General features: G+C 38.5%; 1 protein-coding gene across 1 annotated transcript in view; it reads left to right on the forward strand.

Moving 5' to 3' along the window:
* The first annotated feature begins 16702 nt into the window (after nucleotides 1-16702).
* STMN2 (stathmin 2) overlaps nucleotides 16703-17585 on the forward strand; it is a 54730-nt gene continuing 53847 nt past the window's right edge. The window contains exon 1 of the mRNA XM_020891171.2: nucleotides 16703-16812. Within this exon, the coding sequence (XP_020746830.1) occupies nucleotides 16794-16812 (19 nt within the window). The 5' untranslated portion in view covers nucleotides 16703-16793. The remainder of the gene's footprint in view (nucleotides 16813-17585) is intronic.

Below are 17585 nucleotides of genomic sequence, written 5' to 3' on the forward strand. Positions count from 1 at the left end.
TACCACACACATTCCACAGTCACAGTGTATTTTGAAAATAGCTAAAAATGCCTTCCTGATAACTGCCAGTCAGCTCCAGGGCAGGTAGCCTTTCCTGAGGTCTGCAGTCAAGCAGAAGGAAGGAAATAATAAGGGGGAAAAGTACAAATCAATGAGATATGAAGCAGAAAATACTATAGAGAAAATAAATGAAACCAACAATCAGAATGATTAAGTAAAAAAAAAGGAGCAAAGACACAAATTACCAATGTCAAGAATGAAACATAAAACTTAAATATAAATCCTACAGACTTTATAAGGATAATAAGGGAGTAATATAAACATTCACATCACTTGAAAAACAAAAAGCTCTAATTATTTGTACAACTGAGTAAAGGCACTGACAAGAATATGCAGTTGGAATTGGATTTATTGCTTCTGGGTTGTCTGAAGATTCAGGACCTCCTGAAAAGTCTGAAATTCTCTAATGCATGATTTTTTTCTCCTCTCTTCAGAAAAGAAATAGGAATCCCATAGAAATACACAGAAAGAACCAAATCAAGATATAAAGAAAGCATTTCATGCCAACAACAAAATGTTAGTAAAACTTAAAGTTGAGCTACCCCTTGCTTAGTTCAGAGAAAGAGTAATAATGAAAGAGGAAAAATCCCAATTTTTTCTGAGAATGCAATAAGGTTTTTCCATTGAGTGAGTATGAAGTACTTTCGAAAAAAATATACTGGTATACCTTTGTCCTTTCCAGAGAATATTAATAAGCTAGATTATAAATTCACAGAGTTTGATAGATCTTATTCCGTGATTGGCTTATAAAGGCTCAATTCAGTTCAGTCACACAGTTGTGTCCAACTCAACTCCTGGAGCTTGCTCAAACTCAAGTCCATCGAGTCGGTGATGCCATCAAACCATCTCATCCTCTATCATCCCCTTCAGTCAAATGCTGCTCGAATCTAAATCCAGCTACCTCACTTTCCCTTCTTGGTAAAGGTGAATTCCATGAATATTTAACCATTGTCCAATACTTTATTATATACTTGAAATTTGGTAAGAGATTAGATCTTAAATGTTCTCACCACCATAGAACCAAACTAAAATGACAAACACTTATGACAGGAACGCAATGGAGATGGTCAACACAAACACATAATGGAATCTTAAACAAACTTTACAGGAATTTATAACTCTTCTCGGAAATCATCAGAGGACAGCAATCAGTTTCCAAACACCAAATCTTTTCTTTTTTCATTTATTTTTATTAGTTGGAGGCTAATTACTTTACCAAATTGTAGTGGTTTTTGTCATACACTGACATGAATCAGCCACAGAGTTACATGTATTCCCCATCCCCATCTCCCCCTCCCACCTCCCTCTCCACCCGATCCCTCTAGGTCTTCCCAGTGCATCAGCCCCGAGCACTTGTCTCATGCATCCAACCTGGGCTGGTGATCTGTTTCACCCTTGATAATATACATGTTTCGATGCTGTTCTCTCTAAACATTCCACCCTCGCCTTCTCCCACAGAGTCCAAAAGTCTGTTCTGTACATCTGTGTCTCTTTTTCTGTTTTGCATATAGGGTTATCATTAACATCTTTCTAAATTCCATATATATGCGTTAGTATACTGTATTGGTCTTTATCTTTCTGGCTTACTTCACTCTGTATAATAGGCTCCAGTTTCATCCATCTCATTAGAACTGATTCAAATGAATTCTTTTTACTGGCTGAGTAATATTCCATGGTGTATATGTACCACAGTTTCCTTATCCATTCATCTGCTGATGGACATCTAGGTTGCTTCCATGTCCTGGCTATTATAAACAGTGCTGCGATGAACATTGGAGTGCACGTGTCTCTTTCAGATCTGGTTTCCTCGATGCAAACACCAAATCTTTTCACACCATCTTGTAACTTCCTTGTTCTCCTCACCCAGCTATCCTGATTCAAATAGGGAAGAAAACCACTAGGGAACTAATTAGCTGAAAAAGCCAAATAAATTCCATGCTTACCTTGCAAAAACTCCTGAATCTGTGAGTATCTTGGAATTCATTGCTACCACAGCACTGAGTTTCCTGACTCACAGGTAGAAAGTCTTTCAATAGACTTTCAACTTTATTCAGTATGCAGAGTTGGGTTTTTGATACTACAAAAAAGAAATGGTAATTAAATTATGTGATGCCAGGGAGGTGTTCCCTAACACTTTGTGGTAGTAATCATCTTATATATCAAATCAATAAACTGAACACTAAACTTACACAATTTATACATCAATTATATCTCAACAAACCTGGCAGAAAAAAGAAATCAAAATTAGCAGTTGTTCATAATGAGATCCTGTTGTGACTAATGTTCTCACAGAAGCCCCAATATATTATTTGTTGATGACACTGCTCAAGAATCTATACAAGATTCTTACTCTAAAACAAAACTTGACCTATAAGCCTCAAAGCCCTGGAGAAGTAAAATGAATGAGTGATATTTTTAATTTTTTACATTTTTATATTTTTTAAATCCAAATTCATAGCAAAGAACTATTCAATTAATTTCTGCTCAATTAATTCCTATATACCCTATACCAACATTCACTAATTGTTAACATTTTACACATTGCTTTCTCTCTTTTCTTTAATAATTACTAATGCTGGTCCATTTGAAAGTTAGTTGCAGATATCATGACCCATTATTCTTTAATAATTCTGTGTTTATCCCCTAAGAATAAGAACATTCTTTTACATAACCACAATATAGTCATCACATTTAGAAAACCCGATATTCATATGATATCACAATACAACATATTAATTATCTCCTAATGTGGTGCTAGTGGTAAAGAACCTGCTGCCAATGAAAGAGATGTAAGAAACACATGTTTAATCCCTGGGTAGGGAAAACCCCTTGGAGAGGAAAATGGCAACCCACCCCAGTATTCTTGCCTGGGAAATCCCACAGTCAGAGGAGCCTGGTGAGCTGCAGTCTATGGGGTCACAAAAGAGTCAGACACAGCTTAAAGCGACTACACAGTCGTATGCTAAGCACTCATTCAAGCTCGTGCTCAGTCAGTAAGCACTATTATCAGACAATCAATCCTTCACATATTATTTTCCTGATCCAGAATTCAATCTAGAATCACTTGTTACAATTAGTTGTAGTGTGTCTTTAGTTTCTGTTTAGTTTCCTTAGAGCAGTTTCTCACCTGTGTTTGTCTTTATGACATTAATATTTGTTAAGAATGCAGGTAGTTGTTTTATGAACTCAGGCTTTTTGATGTTTTGTCACAATTAATTTCTCCATGCTTGTCAGGAATACAAAAGTAACCCATGTCGTGTCTTCAGTGCAACACATCAAGAATCACAGGATATTAGTTTATCACATTACTAATGATGTTAACTGGGTTCAGATGGCATCAACAAGGTTTCTCCATGTAAAATTATCGATATTCCCTTTGTACTTAATAAGTGATCTGTGGGGAAATACTCTGATGCAGTTTAGTTATCTGGTCCCCATCACACTTTCACCTCGTGATGTTAGCATTTATTAATGACTCTTGCCTAAATCAATTATCACTATGGTAGTTGCAGATTGGTGATTTTTTTCCCAACTCTATAACACTCTATGGTAAAGAAGAGCTTTTTATTTAATAAGTTCTTATCTAATACTGATATATTTGTGTTGATAAGTGTGTCCCATCAAGAGCCCCTCAAACTGGCTCCAGAGTCCTTTTTACAATGTTCATTTCTTTTTAAAACTTTCTCAGTTTTTGACACAATGAAGTACTTCGGACTCATCTCAAATTTTTTCTGTCCCAGCCGTGGAGTCAACCATATTTCTAAGATCTTCAGAAACCATTACATGGTTTGTTTAACTCTACCTAGAATGTTTGTTCTCTACAATATTGATAAAGTCACGTCCCCTCAATGTGAACCCTTAGGGAATATTTTTGCCCATGTATCTAGATTGCACTCTCATGCTGACTACACGAAAAGGTGAGCTTGACAAGATCATGCTGCACTAGTTCCTTTTAGTGGAGAATTATTTTTCAAAACCAAAATCCAGGTAGTATTACACAGGGATATAATTGCTTCTAAGCTCATTCAGTGGATAGAACGAAGAAATACGGATTTTCATCATAAATGTAGTATATTTCAAATCATGAATTAGTATAAATTCATTTATACTATGAACTCTTATATCCCTAATTCCAATCTGGGGGCTTCCCTGGTGGTTCAGATGGTAAAGAGTCTGCCTGCAATGTGGGAGAATCTTACACCACAGTATTCTTCTCTACCTTCTCTAATTCTGCATTTGTATCTCCTTTTTCCTACAAAGACAAGCCTGACTCCAACAATAGTACATTTAGTTAGCTTTTCAATCTTATTGTATATACAAAGGGATTCCAGGATTTTCACACTCTTACTACACTTAAAAGAAACAGTGTATTCAAAGTTCAAGGTTTGAAGGGTTTTTTTACTTTCTTTGGTGGGAGGGCTTTGGGGGGGAGGGGGAGTTTTGTTGTCTTTAAATTAAAGATATATAATCATATCACTATATTTTAAAGTTTTGGACTAATAGTATTTAAACTCAGAACAGTTAATATGCACAGAAGGGTTTAATCCTCCTTATCCTAAAGTTCTATCCTAGTCTTTTTTTTAAATAGTACCACTATATATTACAATTATTTTTAAGTAGATAAATTGCAAGTTTTAGTTGGAATTTCAATATCAAACTCTCAAAAATTAATAGAGTGAATGTACAGAGAAGTAGAAGTGTATGGAAGACCTATGAACCAGTTCAACCTAATGAAGATTTGTACAATTTTTAAAGCAACAAAGGATTTGTAGAATACGCATTCTGTTTAAGTTCCCATAGACAGTAAATTAGGAGACACTGGGACATATCCAGGGACATAAAACAAGGTGTAAAAATTTTATGGTGTAAAGGTATTGTAGTCATAGAGTCTGTTCTCTTCTCACTGTGGAATTATGTTAAGAGATCAATATCAAAAGGTATTTGGAAATAATCCACATATCTTCAAGTGCAATGTGACATTTACCAAGAGAAATCTTTGACTTAGCCAATGAAATCAATAAAGTTATAAGACTGAAAACCACAGATGATTGCAGAGAAGAACGCATTTAAATGAGAAAATATCTGAATGAGAAATTGATATCAAAGATACTTTAAAAATCTCATGTATTTGGAAATCAAGTGTCCACTTTTAAATGATGGCTGTATCTAAGTGGCAAAAACAAGTAAAATTAGAAAGTATTTTTAATAGACTAAAAATGAAAAGAGAATTTATCAGAATTTTTTGCATGCCTATCCTAGTCTTAATTATGGTATAATCTACTTTACAAAACCCCCCATAAACTCTCACATTTTTGCAGACTATACATCCTGATATTTTCCACTGTTTTTAAAACCTTATATCCTATGTAGAGTCACACCCAATAGGTACAGACTGCTTTTCCTAAAGAGATTCCAGTGAATACACACCTGAGCTGAGCTGAAGTTGCTCAGTCGTGTCTGACTCTTTGTGACCCCATGGACTGTAGACCCCAGGCTCCTCGGCCCATGGGATTTTCCGGGCATGAATACTGGAGTGGGTTGCCATTTCCTTCTCCAGGGGATCTTCCCAACCCAGGGATCAAACCCGGTTCTCCCACATTGTAGGCAGACACTTTACCGTCTGAGCCGCCAGGGAAGCCCAAATACACACCAGCAGGCTTTAATTATTGCACAATGAGTAGACTGAGTTATATAGAGAAAGACAGCAATGAAAGTTAGTCTTAAAACTATATTGAAAGGGACCTTTTCAAGTGTTTCTCATCACTAATGCTGTTCTTAAACTCCCAAACACACAACCCATGGATTTATATTTCTCAACACATATGTACTACGGACCTTGCTGCTAACTCACTTTAGTCGTGTCCGACTCTGTGCGACCCCATCCCTGGGATTCTCCAGGCAAGAACACTGCAGTGGGTTGCCATTTCCTTCTCCAATGCATAAAAGTGAAAAGTGAAAGTGAAGTCGCTCAGTCATGTCTGACTCTTCACGACCCCATGGACTGCAGCCTACCAGGCTCCTCCGTCCACGGGATTTTCCAGGCAAGAGTACTGGAGTGGGGTGCCATTGCCTTCTCCACTAAGGACCTTACGATCTGAATATCCATTCCCATTAGAGATCAAATCGTGGACTCCCTAAAACATCTCCAGAAACAGGAAATTTGCAGAAATAAACAGACAATTGCCACAGCTGCCAACATGGCCAATTGTGGAAACTCTTACCTGGCCCAGACCCTTCTAAAAAGTGTTAACACACATGCTCCAATTGAACTCAAGTGAAGGTCGTTCAGTCCTGTCCAACTCTTTGTGACCCCATGGACTATAACCCACCAGGCAACTCTGTCCATGGAATTCTCCAGGCAAGAATACTGGAGCGGGTAGCCATTCCCTTCTCCAGGGGGTCTTCCCAACCCAGGGATCAAACCCTGGTCTCCTGCATTGCAGGCGGATTCTTTACCAGCTGAGCCACCAGGGAAGAAGTGAACTCTAGGTCTCCCACAGCTACTGCCGTCACAGATATCCAGACCTCAAAGTCACCCACGGGACGTAACAATGCAAGTTATGATTCTACTATTCTGTCAGAAACTAATTCAGAACCATCACATGGCTTGTTTAAATCTACTGAGAATGCTTGTTCTTTGCAATTAGACTAATTGCAATCAAGCAGCAACTGATATGAACTGATTTATCTTTAAATCCTCTTAAAAGTCCCAGGGACAGAGAAGCCTGGCAGACTACAGCGACTTAGCACCTAAACAACAACAACAATATACATCCAAGGGATTACTTTCCCTCTGTAATTAGATGGACCTCAAAAAAGATCTACACTTTGACAAAATCATATTGCCTTTCTTGGGATTCTAAACAAATCCCTCTTCTCATATTTTTGATGTGGAGCTTCACATGGTAACTCATCAGAAAAGATTGAGACACCAGACATCATGAGGATTTCTTCCTCAGACTGAAATGTGTGATCCATGAAAGTGGAATAACTAGTTTTGAGGGGGGGAATAGGCACATGCCTAAACTGATCCATGAGCCTTACACTCCTGGTTGGTTCTAGGCCAATTAAAATCTAAGTACAAATAGTGGGATTCCAAATATTCCTTTTGATAGTTAGGATTCACCTTGCCTTTTCAAGTGAATGATATGCAGGTGCCTAGAAATTACCACAGTGTCACTATGCCAGGCTGACACTCAGCCGATCCTACTCTATCAAAAAGACTGAACCCATTATGGCTCATTCAGGTAACTTTGACCAAATGGAGGACCAAGTTACTCTAATAGAGAAATGGTGCGGTCTTACCTTAACGATAAAGGAGAGTTCAGCAGAAGTCCAGCCAAGAGTTCAGCAGTAGCCATATGACACGCCACTTTCAGTCACAGAACTTCTCAGAAAACTCATAAATAACTAAAATGGCCTTCACTGGTAACTGCCAGTCCCTGATGAAGGCTGCCTTGCTTCAAGGAAAATGTTCCCCCCAATAAATATTAACTAATCACTTTGCCTAAGGGCCAAAAATAATATTTTATTTTCAGATGCTGTGTTTTTTTTTTTTAAATAAACCATTCCTGGGACTTCCCTGGTGAGCCACTGGCTAAGATTCCATGCTCCCAATGTAGGGGACCTTGGTTCAATCTTTGATCAGGGAGTTGACTCCCACATGCCACAACTAATAACTCACAGGCATAAACTATAAGATCAAAGATCCCACATGTTGTAACTAAGACCTGGCTCAGCCAAATAGCGTTGTCTCCATGATTGATCTGCATCACATATGAGTAAATATCATCTATGCTTTTAATTAAACTGAATACATATGAGTTATTCTTTAGCAAGATGATCCTCAATCTAATCAAGACCCAAAAGTTGACTTCCATTTACAGAAAGCTCAGGAAAAAGTTAAGTGACTACATAGCAGCAAAGAGGTATATCCAGAATGGAAAATAGTTCATAGGACAATTAACCCAGTTTCTGTAATAACTCAAAGACTTTCTTAAATGAAGGGAGGGTTGCTCCAGATTAAAAGAGATTTGAGAAACTTGAAACTGAATAGAATGCATGTACCATAGATCCCATTTCAAGCAAATAAACTATAAAAAGGCATTTTCAAAGCAAACATGAAAATGTAATTCTTAGCCGTGTATTACATGTTACCAATAAATCATTACAATTAAGTGTGGTATTAGAATTGCATTTATCTAAAAAAAGGTTCATATGTTTAAGAGAGATATCTACTTAGGTATGCAAGAGAAAATTTAAATGATGTCTATTTTCTCTTAAAGATTCCAACAAAGGTGGAAAAAATAAAGAAAAATAATAGAAGCAAGGAAATTCTGACCATTTTTAACCTGATTGACAGGAGTTCATTAATTGCTCTCTCTTCTTTTGTGTCCATTTGAAATTGTTCATCACAAAAATATTCTTAACTTTGAAATCCTTTTTGAAATCCTTTTTTCCAAAAGAGGACATTTCCTGCATTTTCTAAATAAACTCAAAGAGCAAAACTGTGGGAAATGTTTTTTTCTGCCACAACAGGCACCATTTGCTACCTAAACCTGCACATTTCTCCCTTGTCACTGACCTGAATTCCTGAAAAGTTAGATGTAATTACTTACCTTATGATTGAGGAAGCAGTTGCAAGGGGAACAAAAGGACGACTCCATCAAGACGTAAAAAGATGAGAAAATACAGAATGAGATTCTACTGTCTATATGAGAACTCAAGGTTAATGTTACAGTCAAATTGAATTCTTAATGAAATCACTTTTAAAAATTCTATGTCTATTAATTCAATTCCATCTGATAACAAAGCAGGATGGGGTGGGGGAAGTTCAGAGGATAAGAGAATGAGTTAATAAATGATTAGTGGAAAAGTATCTTTGTCTTTTTGTTTTTTTTTTAATTAAACTTTTCATTTTATATTGGAGTATAGCCAATTAACAATGTTGTGATAGTTTCAGGCAGACAGCAAAGGGACTCAGCCGTGGACAAACTCCCTTCCCATTCAGCCTGCCATATAGCATTGAGCAGAGTTCCCTGTGCTATACAGTAGGACCTTGCAGTTATCGATTTTAAATACAGCAGTGTATACATGTCGATCCCAAACTCCCTAACTATCCCTTCTGGAAAAGTATCTTCAGAAGGCAGTACAGTAAATTGCTTTTTCTTTTCTCTTTCCTAATTCCCCCTCCCCCTCCTTCCAGATGTGATTTAAATAAGACCAAGTTCTTAGGCAACCAAGGTTACCTATATGTATAGTGCAATGCCTATGATGAGGTTTCTATTTAAAAAGTAAAATAAAAATGAGGCCTGTGGGATAAATGGAGTGAGTCATACTTCTCCTAGATTTCTCTTCCAGGCACTTCAATATTGTCTCCGCTGTGTTCTCACTAGTATTGTAAGCTAAAATGCTGAGTGGGATCCCAAGAGGAATCAATTTCCCAGCTTCAGTGGTATTCTACTAATGTTCTCCTTGAACTCAAATTGTAAATCAGCTCACAGAAAGAAGGAAAGCAATACAGTAGTTGCTGTCAAGATAGCAAATAATTTTCAACACTATCAATTTAATGTAAAAATTCAACTTATTAAATTTATATTAAGTCCTTCTTACAATCAAAGTAAACTCATGTCCAAAAAAATTCTATTATAAAATTATCAATAAGACATTAATTTCAATAAGTCGCTTTGCTTCTGGGTAAATTATTCTAATTACTAATATGTGTCAGTCCCATTTGGACATAAAAAAAAATCATAGGTACAAAAAAGGAGATAATAATTAACTAAGCATTCTTCTTTTTCCCTGTTTTGGCCACACCGTGCAGCATGTGAGATCCTAGTTCCCTAACCAGGCGTCAAACCCATGCCCCCTGCACTGGAAGTGCAGAGTTTTCACCACTTGCCAGGCAAGTCCCAGCATTCTCCATTTTCAATAACCAATCTAAGAGGAAAATAATAAGGTATGTTAACTCACCACTGCAGAATCAACTATAACTCACCAAACAATATAGATTTCATTGAATGAAAATATATATTTTCATTAATGAAAAAAATATATATTTTCATTAATAAGGAGCATAAACTCCCTCCTTGGAATGACTTTCCCTTTAAATAAACCATATCGATGGTTCTTTTAAAGGACATCACTACAAACAATAAATGCTGGAGAGGATGTGGAGAAAAGGGAACCCTCTTACCCTGTTGGTGGGGATGTAAGTTGGTATAACCTCTACTGAGAATAGTATAGAAGTCCTTTAAAAAGTTAGAAATAAAGCTCCCATATGACCCAGCAATCCACTTCCTTGGCATATATCTGGAGAAGAACATCATTTGAAAGTATACAAGTACCCCAGTGTTCACTGTGGTACTGTTTACAATAGCGAAGACAGAAAAGCAACCTAAATGTCCACTGACAGATGAATGATAAAGAAGATGTGGTACACGTGTACAATGGAATATTACTCATCACTGAAAGGAATGGAATAATGCCATTTGCTGCAACATGATGGACCTAGAGATTATCATAAAAAAGTATGTTAGAGAAAGACAAACATCATATGATATCACTTATATGCAAAGTCTTAAAAAATTCATATAAATGAAGTAACTTACAAAACAGACTCACAGACTTAGAGAACAAATTTATGGTAACCAGGGGGGAAGGATGAAGGGAGGGATAGACTAGGAGTTGGAAATGATGTAAGCACACTGCTATGTTTAAACAGATAATCAATAAGGACTTACTGTGTAGCACAGGGAACTTTGCTTAATATTTTGTAATAACCAAATAGGAAAAGAACTTGAAAAGGAATATGATGGTGGTTTAGTTGCTAAGTCGTGTCCGACTCTTGTGACCCCATGGACTGTAGCCCGCCGGGTTCCTCTGTTCATGGGATTTCCCAGGCAAGAATACTGGAGTGGATTGCCATTTCCTTCTCCAGGGCATCTTCCTGACCCAGAGAATGAACCCAGGTCTCCTACATTGCAAGCAGGCTCTTTACCAACTAAGCCACCAGGGAAGCCTGGAAAAAAATAGATACATGTATACATATAATTGAATCACTTTGCTGTGCCCCTGAAACTAATATAACATTGTAAACCAACTATACTCCAATATAAAATAAAAAATAAGGGACTTTCCTTGGTGGTCCACTGGTTAAGACTCTGGGCTTTCACTATAAGGGACACAAGTTCAATTCCTGGTCAGGGAACTGGATCCCACATGCTGTAACTAAGAGTTAGATTGCCTCAACTAGAGATTCCACAAGCCATAACTAGGACCCAGTATTGCCAAATAAATAAATAAAAACATTTTTTAAAAAACAAAGCAAAAAATAATAAAGGATGTCAAATCTTTTTCATTTTTCATTAATCTACAAGGATATGGCAAAATCATCAAAATGTTAGCCAATTAACTTTTTTCATATGTTACTATTTTAGGTACATCTCTAGATATTTTCAGCTTTAACTGAATTTCCAACCACCTAAAAAAATTCTATGATTTTTTTCATAAGTTTTCTTTGTAATCAACTGAATTTCAATCAAAATAATTAACTCCATTCTCACAATATTTTTCCTATCTCACTCACTTTTAATAATTACTTTAAGATTCTTTCCCAGACAGCTTATTCTTAGCAGAAAATCACCTGAGTATACTAGATGACATCAGTTAAATATTCCAAAGAAACTGTTCTCTTCAGTTTGGAAAGATATCAACACCTCAGGCCTCCTTGAAGAGATAATACACAATACACCAAAACCCACAGTAATTAAATCTCTGTTAGCATGCCTTTGATTTTCACAACTTCCTCTGACTACTGCTAAAGATTTTAAAAATTACCAAGGATCTTTTATTAACATGAGCTTTATCCCTCTATGTCCATTTGGGAGTGGGGCAGGATATGAATAAAGATACAATAGTAAACAGCTTAGTACCTGCCCCCTAGATGAGCTAAGCAACGAAAGGTGGTTGAAAGCATTGCTACAGCTTCACTGGGTTTAATCATCTTGATTTATTTTCAACAGTGTTGAAAACTGTTATTTCACAAACATTTATTGACTATCTACCCATGCTGCAGTCCATGGGGTCGCAAAGAGTTGGACATAACTGAGTGACCAAACTGAACTGAACATGTGAATCACAAAGCCAAGCACTAAAAGGGATCTAAAGATACACACTCAGTTCAGTTCAGTCACTCAGTCGTGTCCAACTCTTTGTGACCCCATGAATCGCAGCACGCCAGGCCTCCCTGTCCATCACAAACTCCCGGAGTTTACTCAAACTCATGCCCATCGAGTTGGTGATGCCATCCAGCCATCTCATCCTCTGTCGTCCCCTTCTCCTCCTGCCCCCAATCCTTCCCAACATCAGGGTCTTTTCCAATAAGTCAACTCTTCGCATGAGGTGGCCAAAGTACTGGAGTTTCAGCTTCAGCATCAGTCCTTCCAATGAACACCCAGGACTGATCTCCTTTAGGATGGACTGGTTGGATCTCCGTGAAGTCCAAGGGACTCTCAAGAGTCTTCTCCAACACCACAGTTCAAAAGCATCAATTCTTCGGCGCTCAGCTTTCTTCACACTCCAACTCTCACATCCATACATGACTACTGGAAAAACCATAGCGTTGACCAGACAGACCTTTGTTGGCAAAGTAATGTCTCTACCCAGTACTTAACCTTAAAAGTTTAAATGTATTGAAAACTAAAACATAGTAACTGTAACTTATTAAATATCCATGGTAGTTTAGGCAGCTGACATATGGCTACCCTTCAATTTACTCCAAACGCTGTAACATAAGAATTGTTGTCTTTATCTGCATGGCATAGATCTAGTACCTATTGTTTCATTTGGTATCCATCCATCCCCATCTAGGGCTTCCATGGTGGCTCAGTAGTAAAGAACCTGCCTGCCAATGCAGGAGATGCACGTTCAGTCCCTGAGTCAGGAGGATTCCCTGGAGAAGGCAATGGCAATCCACTCCAGTATTCTTGCCTGGGAAATACCATGGACAGAGTAGCCTGGTGGGCTACAGTTCATAGGGTTACAAAAGAGTTGGACATGACTTAGCAACTAAACAACAAAAACATCCCCATCAAAACCATTTGCTTCCAGGAAAACTGATTCTCATCTTCTGACCTCTGAGACCCACTCAGTCTCTTTAGTTAGATGAGCCAACCAATCCCCTTTTATTATCAAAGTCAGTTTGCATTTTTTTTTCCTATTCTTTGCAGCCAAAAGAATTCTAACTGATACACAGGATAACAATCATCCTCCAAAATTAGTAACATTTTCTTAAAGAGATGACAGTTAATTTATTTCATAATTTTTATATATTTTATAATTTTTAGACAATAAGGAGAAAATTAGCTGATTTCAGAATATAAAAGCCTGAAATTTCATTAAATATTTGCTGAATGAATTAGCAGAACAAAAGAGTGAGTAATGACTGAACTAGTGATTATGAGATAATTTCTCTGTTCCTTTTTTGCCCCTATCCTCTCAGGCTATGATGTGTTATGTTAAAACATTATTATGACAGTGTTATGCTAAAAAAAAATACAAAACAATAATTGATGCAACTCGGCTCTTTTAACTTAGTTAAAAGATGATGATGGTCTCCTATCTTTATATTCTACAGTGCTGTGTGCTGCACAGTGCCAAGTCACTTCAGTTGTGTCTGACTCTTTTTGACCCTGTGGACTACAGTCTGCCAGGCTCCTCTGTCCATAGGATTCTCTGGGCAAGAATACTGGAGCAGTTGCCATTTCCTTCTCCAAGGGATCTTCCCAACCCAGGGGTCTAACGCACGTCTCCTGCATTCGAAGGTAGATTCTTTACCACTAGTGCCACCTGGGAAGCCCATATTCTATAGTAAGTCATATTAACCTACTACCTCGCCTGCTTGACATTATTTGAAAATAATACATAACTTTAGGTTAAGTACCTAGCACCTGGAAAGTCAGAAATAGAAAAGATTTACACATTTGACACTTGTCTCTGTGTATATTGACCTCCATCTCACATTCCTACCCATCAGTAGGTAAAGTTCATCAGAGATTGAGAGATTGGACTGTACAATGAGTGTTTTATTTTGTGTTATTGATAGTGATCAAAAGTGCAGTAGATCTTGTTCAGCTGCTAGTGGTCATTGTTAAAGGCATTAACACCATGATTTAGGGACCTTTTCTCCAAGGATTTTAATAATGGGTAGGGATGACACACAGTCTAAGGGGAAAGGGTGTGGTGGAAAGAAGAGAACACTTTAAAGATATTAATCATACAGAGCTACTGAAATCCCTTATCTCATGACTAGTAACTATTTCTCTGAGAAGGAATCAGCTCTCACATTTAAAATGGGAGATGACTATAAAGAAGGAGAAAAAGGTTACTTATTTCCAGACACTGCCAACTTCCATATTGCTCTCTTGCTGTGTCATAGTCACAGACCTGTACAGTGACAGGAAGAATAACTTCTAATCTTCCTGTTCAAAAAATGATTTTATTGATCTCTACTCTATCTTTTATTTTCCTTATGATTCAGCAGGTCAGAACTGCACGTGCTCCTGTAGCTTTCTATCATTCAGCAAGATATCCATAGAGTTAAAAATAGGAGAGGAAGAAATTTATTTCAGCACCAAGGAGAGTACCCTATTAGTTTCAAATGGTGTTATGCATTCAAAACTGCATATTATTCATGAAGGCTAGAAAGAAATTGAAAGGTGGTTTGATAGAAAGCTGCTAAAAACTTATCTCATAAGATAGCTTATGAGAAAAATTCTAACCATTTCTATAAAATTTAAAACTTGCCAAAGTTTTGTACGTGTATCTGATTTCAACAATGCACTAATCTTTTAGCTTTAAAATACAACAGAATTAGAGATTATTTGTCTATTTTTCAAAACCACAGACTCTTGATGGATTTAGGTTTAAGGAAGTTTCAGTGAAGTCACAGAAGAGTTAAATTAACCATAATTAAAAACTCCATGATGCAATGAGAGATTATCATCCTAAGTGAAGTCAGTCAGAAAAACAAAGTAAAAACCATGATAGGAATCCAATGAACCCATCTATGAAACAGAAACAAAATCAGGGACATAGAGAATAAGACTGGTGGTTGCTGAGGGGGAGATGGGTGGGAGAGGGTAGGAGAGAGGGCTTGGGATTAGCAGATGCAAAATGGTATATATAAGGTGGATAAACAACAAGGTCCTACTGTATAGCACAGGGAACTATATTCAATATGCTGTGATAAACCATAAAGAAAATCATATTAAAAATGTATATATATATACATGTGTGTATACATATATAGCTGTATATATATACACACATATAACTGAGTTTCTTTGTTGCACAACAGTAATAAGCCCAACACTGCAATTCAACTATACTTCAATAAATTTAAAAAAAAAAAAAAAAAGGTCCATGAGGTCCATGTGAACAAGTCCTAAAATCTTGCTCACCGCTGTGTCCTCAGAGCTTGGTACATGGTAAATGCTCAATGAATATTCATGGGAGTCAAGTGAGAAAGAATGAATTAATGAATGGCATTCATTTAGTGAGTAGGAAGGAATTAATGAATATCTGGCTCATAATCAAAAGTCACTGTCTGCACGTGGTCTCAGAGGTCCTCACACTGCTCAGCCTGAAACATGGATGCACCTTTCTCTGCCCTGTATCAACAGCGACTCTGGATCTCAGGGAAAAAATCTTGCTCCAGATCACACTTTTCAACTCCACTAAGCTTTCAGTATAAAGGGTTCTCCTTAGAGCCCTGGAAAGGTCACTGAGGTTTCAACCGGTGTAATCCTGTATCTTCAGGGCACCATAGCATCCACCCACCTGTGGCTACTCCAATGCTCAAGTCAGCCCGTCAACCTGGGTCTGCCCTGTTACCCGCTGGACAGGACGTTAACTCGCATCTTCTTCCCAAAGTCCCCATGGAGAGGATGACTACTTGTCCCTACTCCCTAGCAACCCAGCAGCCCTCTCTTGGTGCCAAAAGTAGAAAGCAGCAGGCCTTGCCCTGCTGAGAGATCCCCAGGAGTCCAGGGACATTTAAGTTCAGCTGCTGGGAGACAAATGACAATCGTGCCTTTCTGCTTTAAGTTGTCACCACAGCCAGACATGGGGTCACCCTGAGACTAGAATCTACCAAAGACATGGCCAAAGGTGAAAGAGAAAACAGGAGCAAGTAAAAACAACGTTTAAACAGACTTTTCCAACAGTCAGCATGTTGTGCAGACTTCTCAGGCCTCTGAAACCCTTTCCTTTTTCCTGTGTCTATTTGTGCAATGAAACAAGTGAGATCAAGTCAAGCCTCCTGGCTCCTAGGTAGGTACAGCCCAGTTCTTAGCTCCTAGAAGGATTCTGGGCTAAGGCTCCACTCTACTTGGACTGTACTATCAAGCCCCCAAAATGGGGGGAGCTGCCTGGGAAGGACTGATTTCCATTTCAAACTGCATTCTGGTACTTTGTACTCCAGCACCATTGGCCGATCAATATTTAATGCTTGGAGATTCTGACTCTGCGGGAGTCATGTCAGGGGACCTTGGGAGCCAATCTGCTTGAGCTTCTGAGTGATAATTATTCATGGGCTCCTGCCTCTTGCTCTTTCTCTCGCACGGCCCCACTCTGCAGACTCAGTGCCTTATTCAGTCTTCTCTCTCGCTCTCTGCGCTGCTGTAGCCGGACCCTCCGCCTTCGCCACCGCTCAGCATCTGCACATCCCTACAATGGCTAAAACAGCAATGGGTAAGGCATCGCGCCTCGTTCTTCCTCGGCTCCACCTGAAGCCCACCTCTTACCTTTTCCCGTAGAGCTTGGAAGGCATTCGGAGATATTTTCTAGAAGAAAAGACATTATTGGTAACATAGGAATTGGGAAGGATGGAGGCAGCTCCGGGGTTTGAGGGAGGTTAAAGAGGGGATCTTTGAAAATCTAAAGCTAAGGATATGTTTTTTTTTTTTTAAGGTGGAAGCAGGTAAGTTGCCGTCCCATGGGGAGTGAATGTATTCTGTTTCCATATTTTAAATTAAGGCTTAGCCGTTGGGGGAGGGGGCTACCTCAACTATATGCCTTAAATGGGGTTAAGGGACATTTTGGAAAGTGCTTTGTAACGTCCTTTATTTCTTCTCTAGTTAAAAGATTAAGAAAGTAAGAAAATAGGGAAGAGGAAAGGGGATGGGAGAAAGGAAAAAGAAAAATGTAAAGTCCAAGTGGTCCCATCTAGGCTGTTTGAAAGATGGGTGGAGACGAGGGGAGGCGGGTGAAGAACCGGGCATATTTTATGGTATTGTCTGGTGGCAAAAACCGCTAGTCCTGGGGCGCGGTGTGGGGAGGTAAGGGCGCGGGGCGGGGTTGCGGGGAGACCTACACTCCTTTGTTTTAGGGAGAGGGAGGGGATGGAGAGAGGAAGTCGGGAGGGCAAAGAGGGCGCGGGTGGGCAGCTGCAGGGGCGGGGAAGCGCGCGGTTAGGGAGGGACCGCGGTTTCGCAGGCGCTGGGGTGGGGTTTCTTTGTGTGAAG

This window comes from Odocoileus virginianus, chromosome 15, assembly GCF_023699985.2.
Source record: "Odocoileus virginianus isolate 20LAN1187 ecotype Illinois chromosome 15, Ovbor_1.2, whole genome shotgun sequence".
NCBI lineage: Eukaryota > Metazoa > Chordata > Mammalia > Artiodactyla > Cervidae > Odocoileus > Odocoileus virginianus.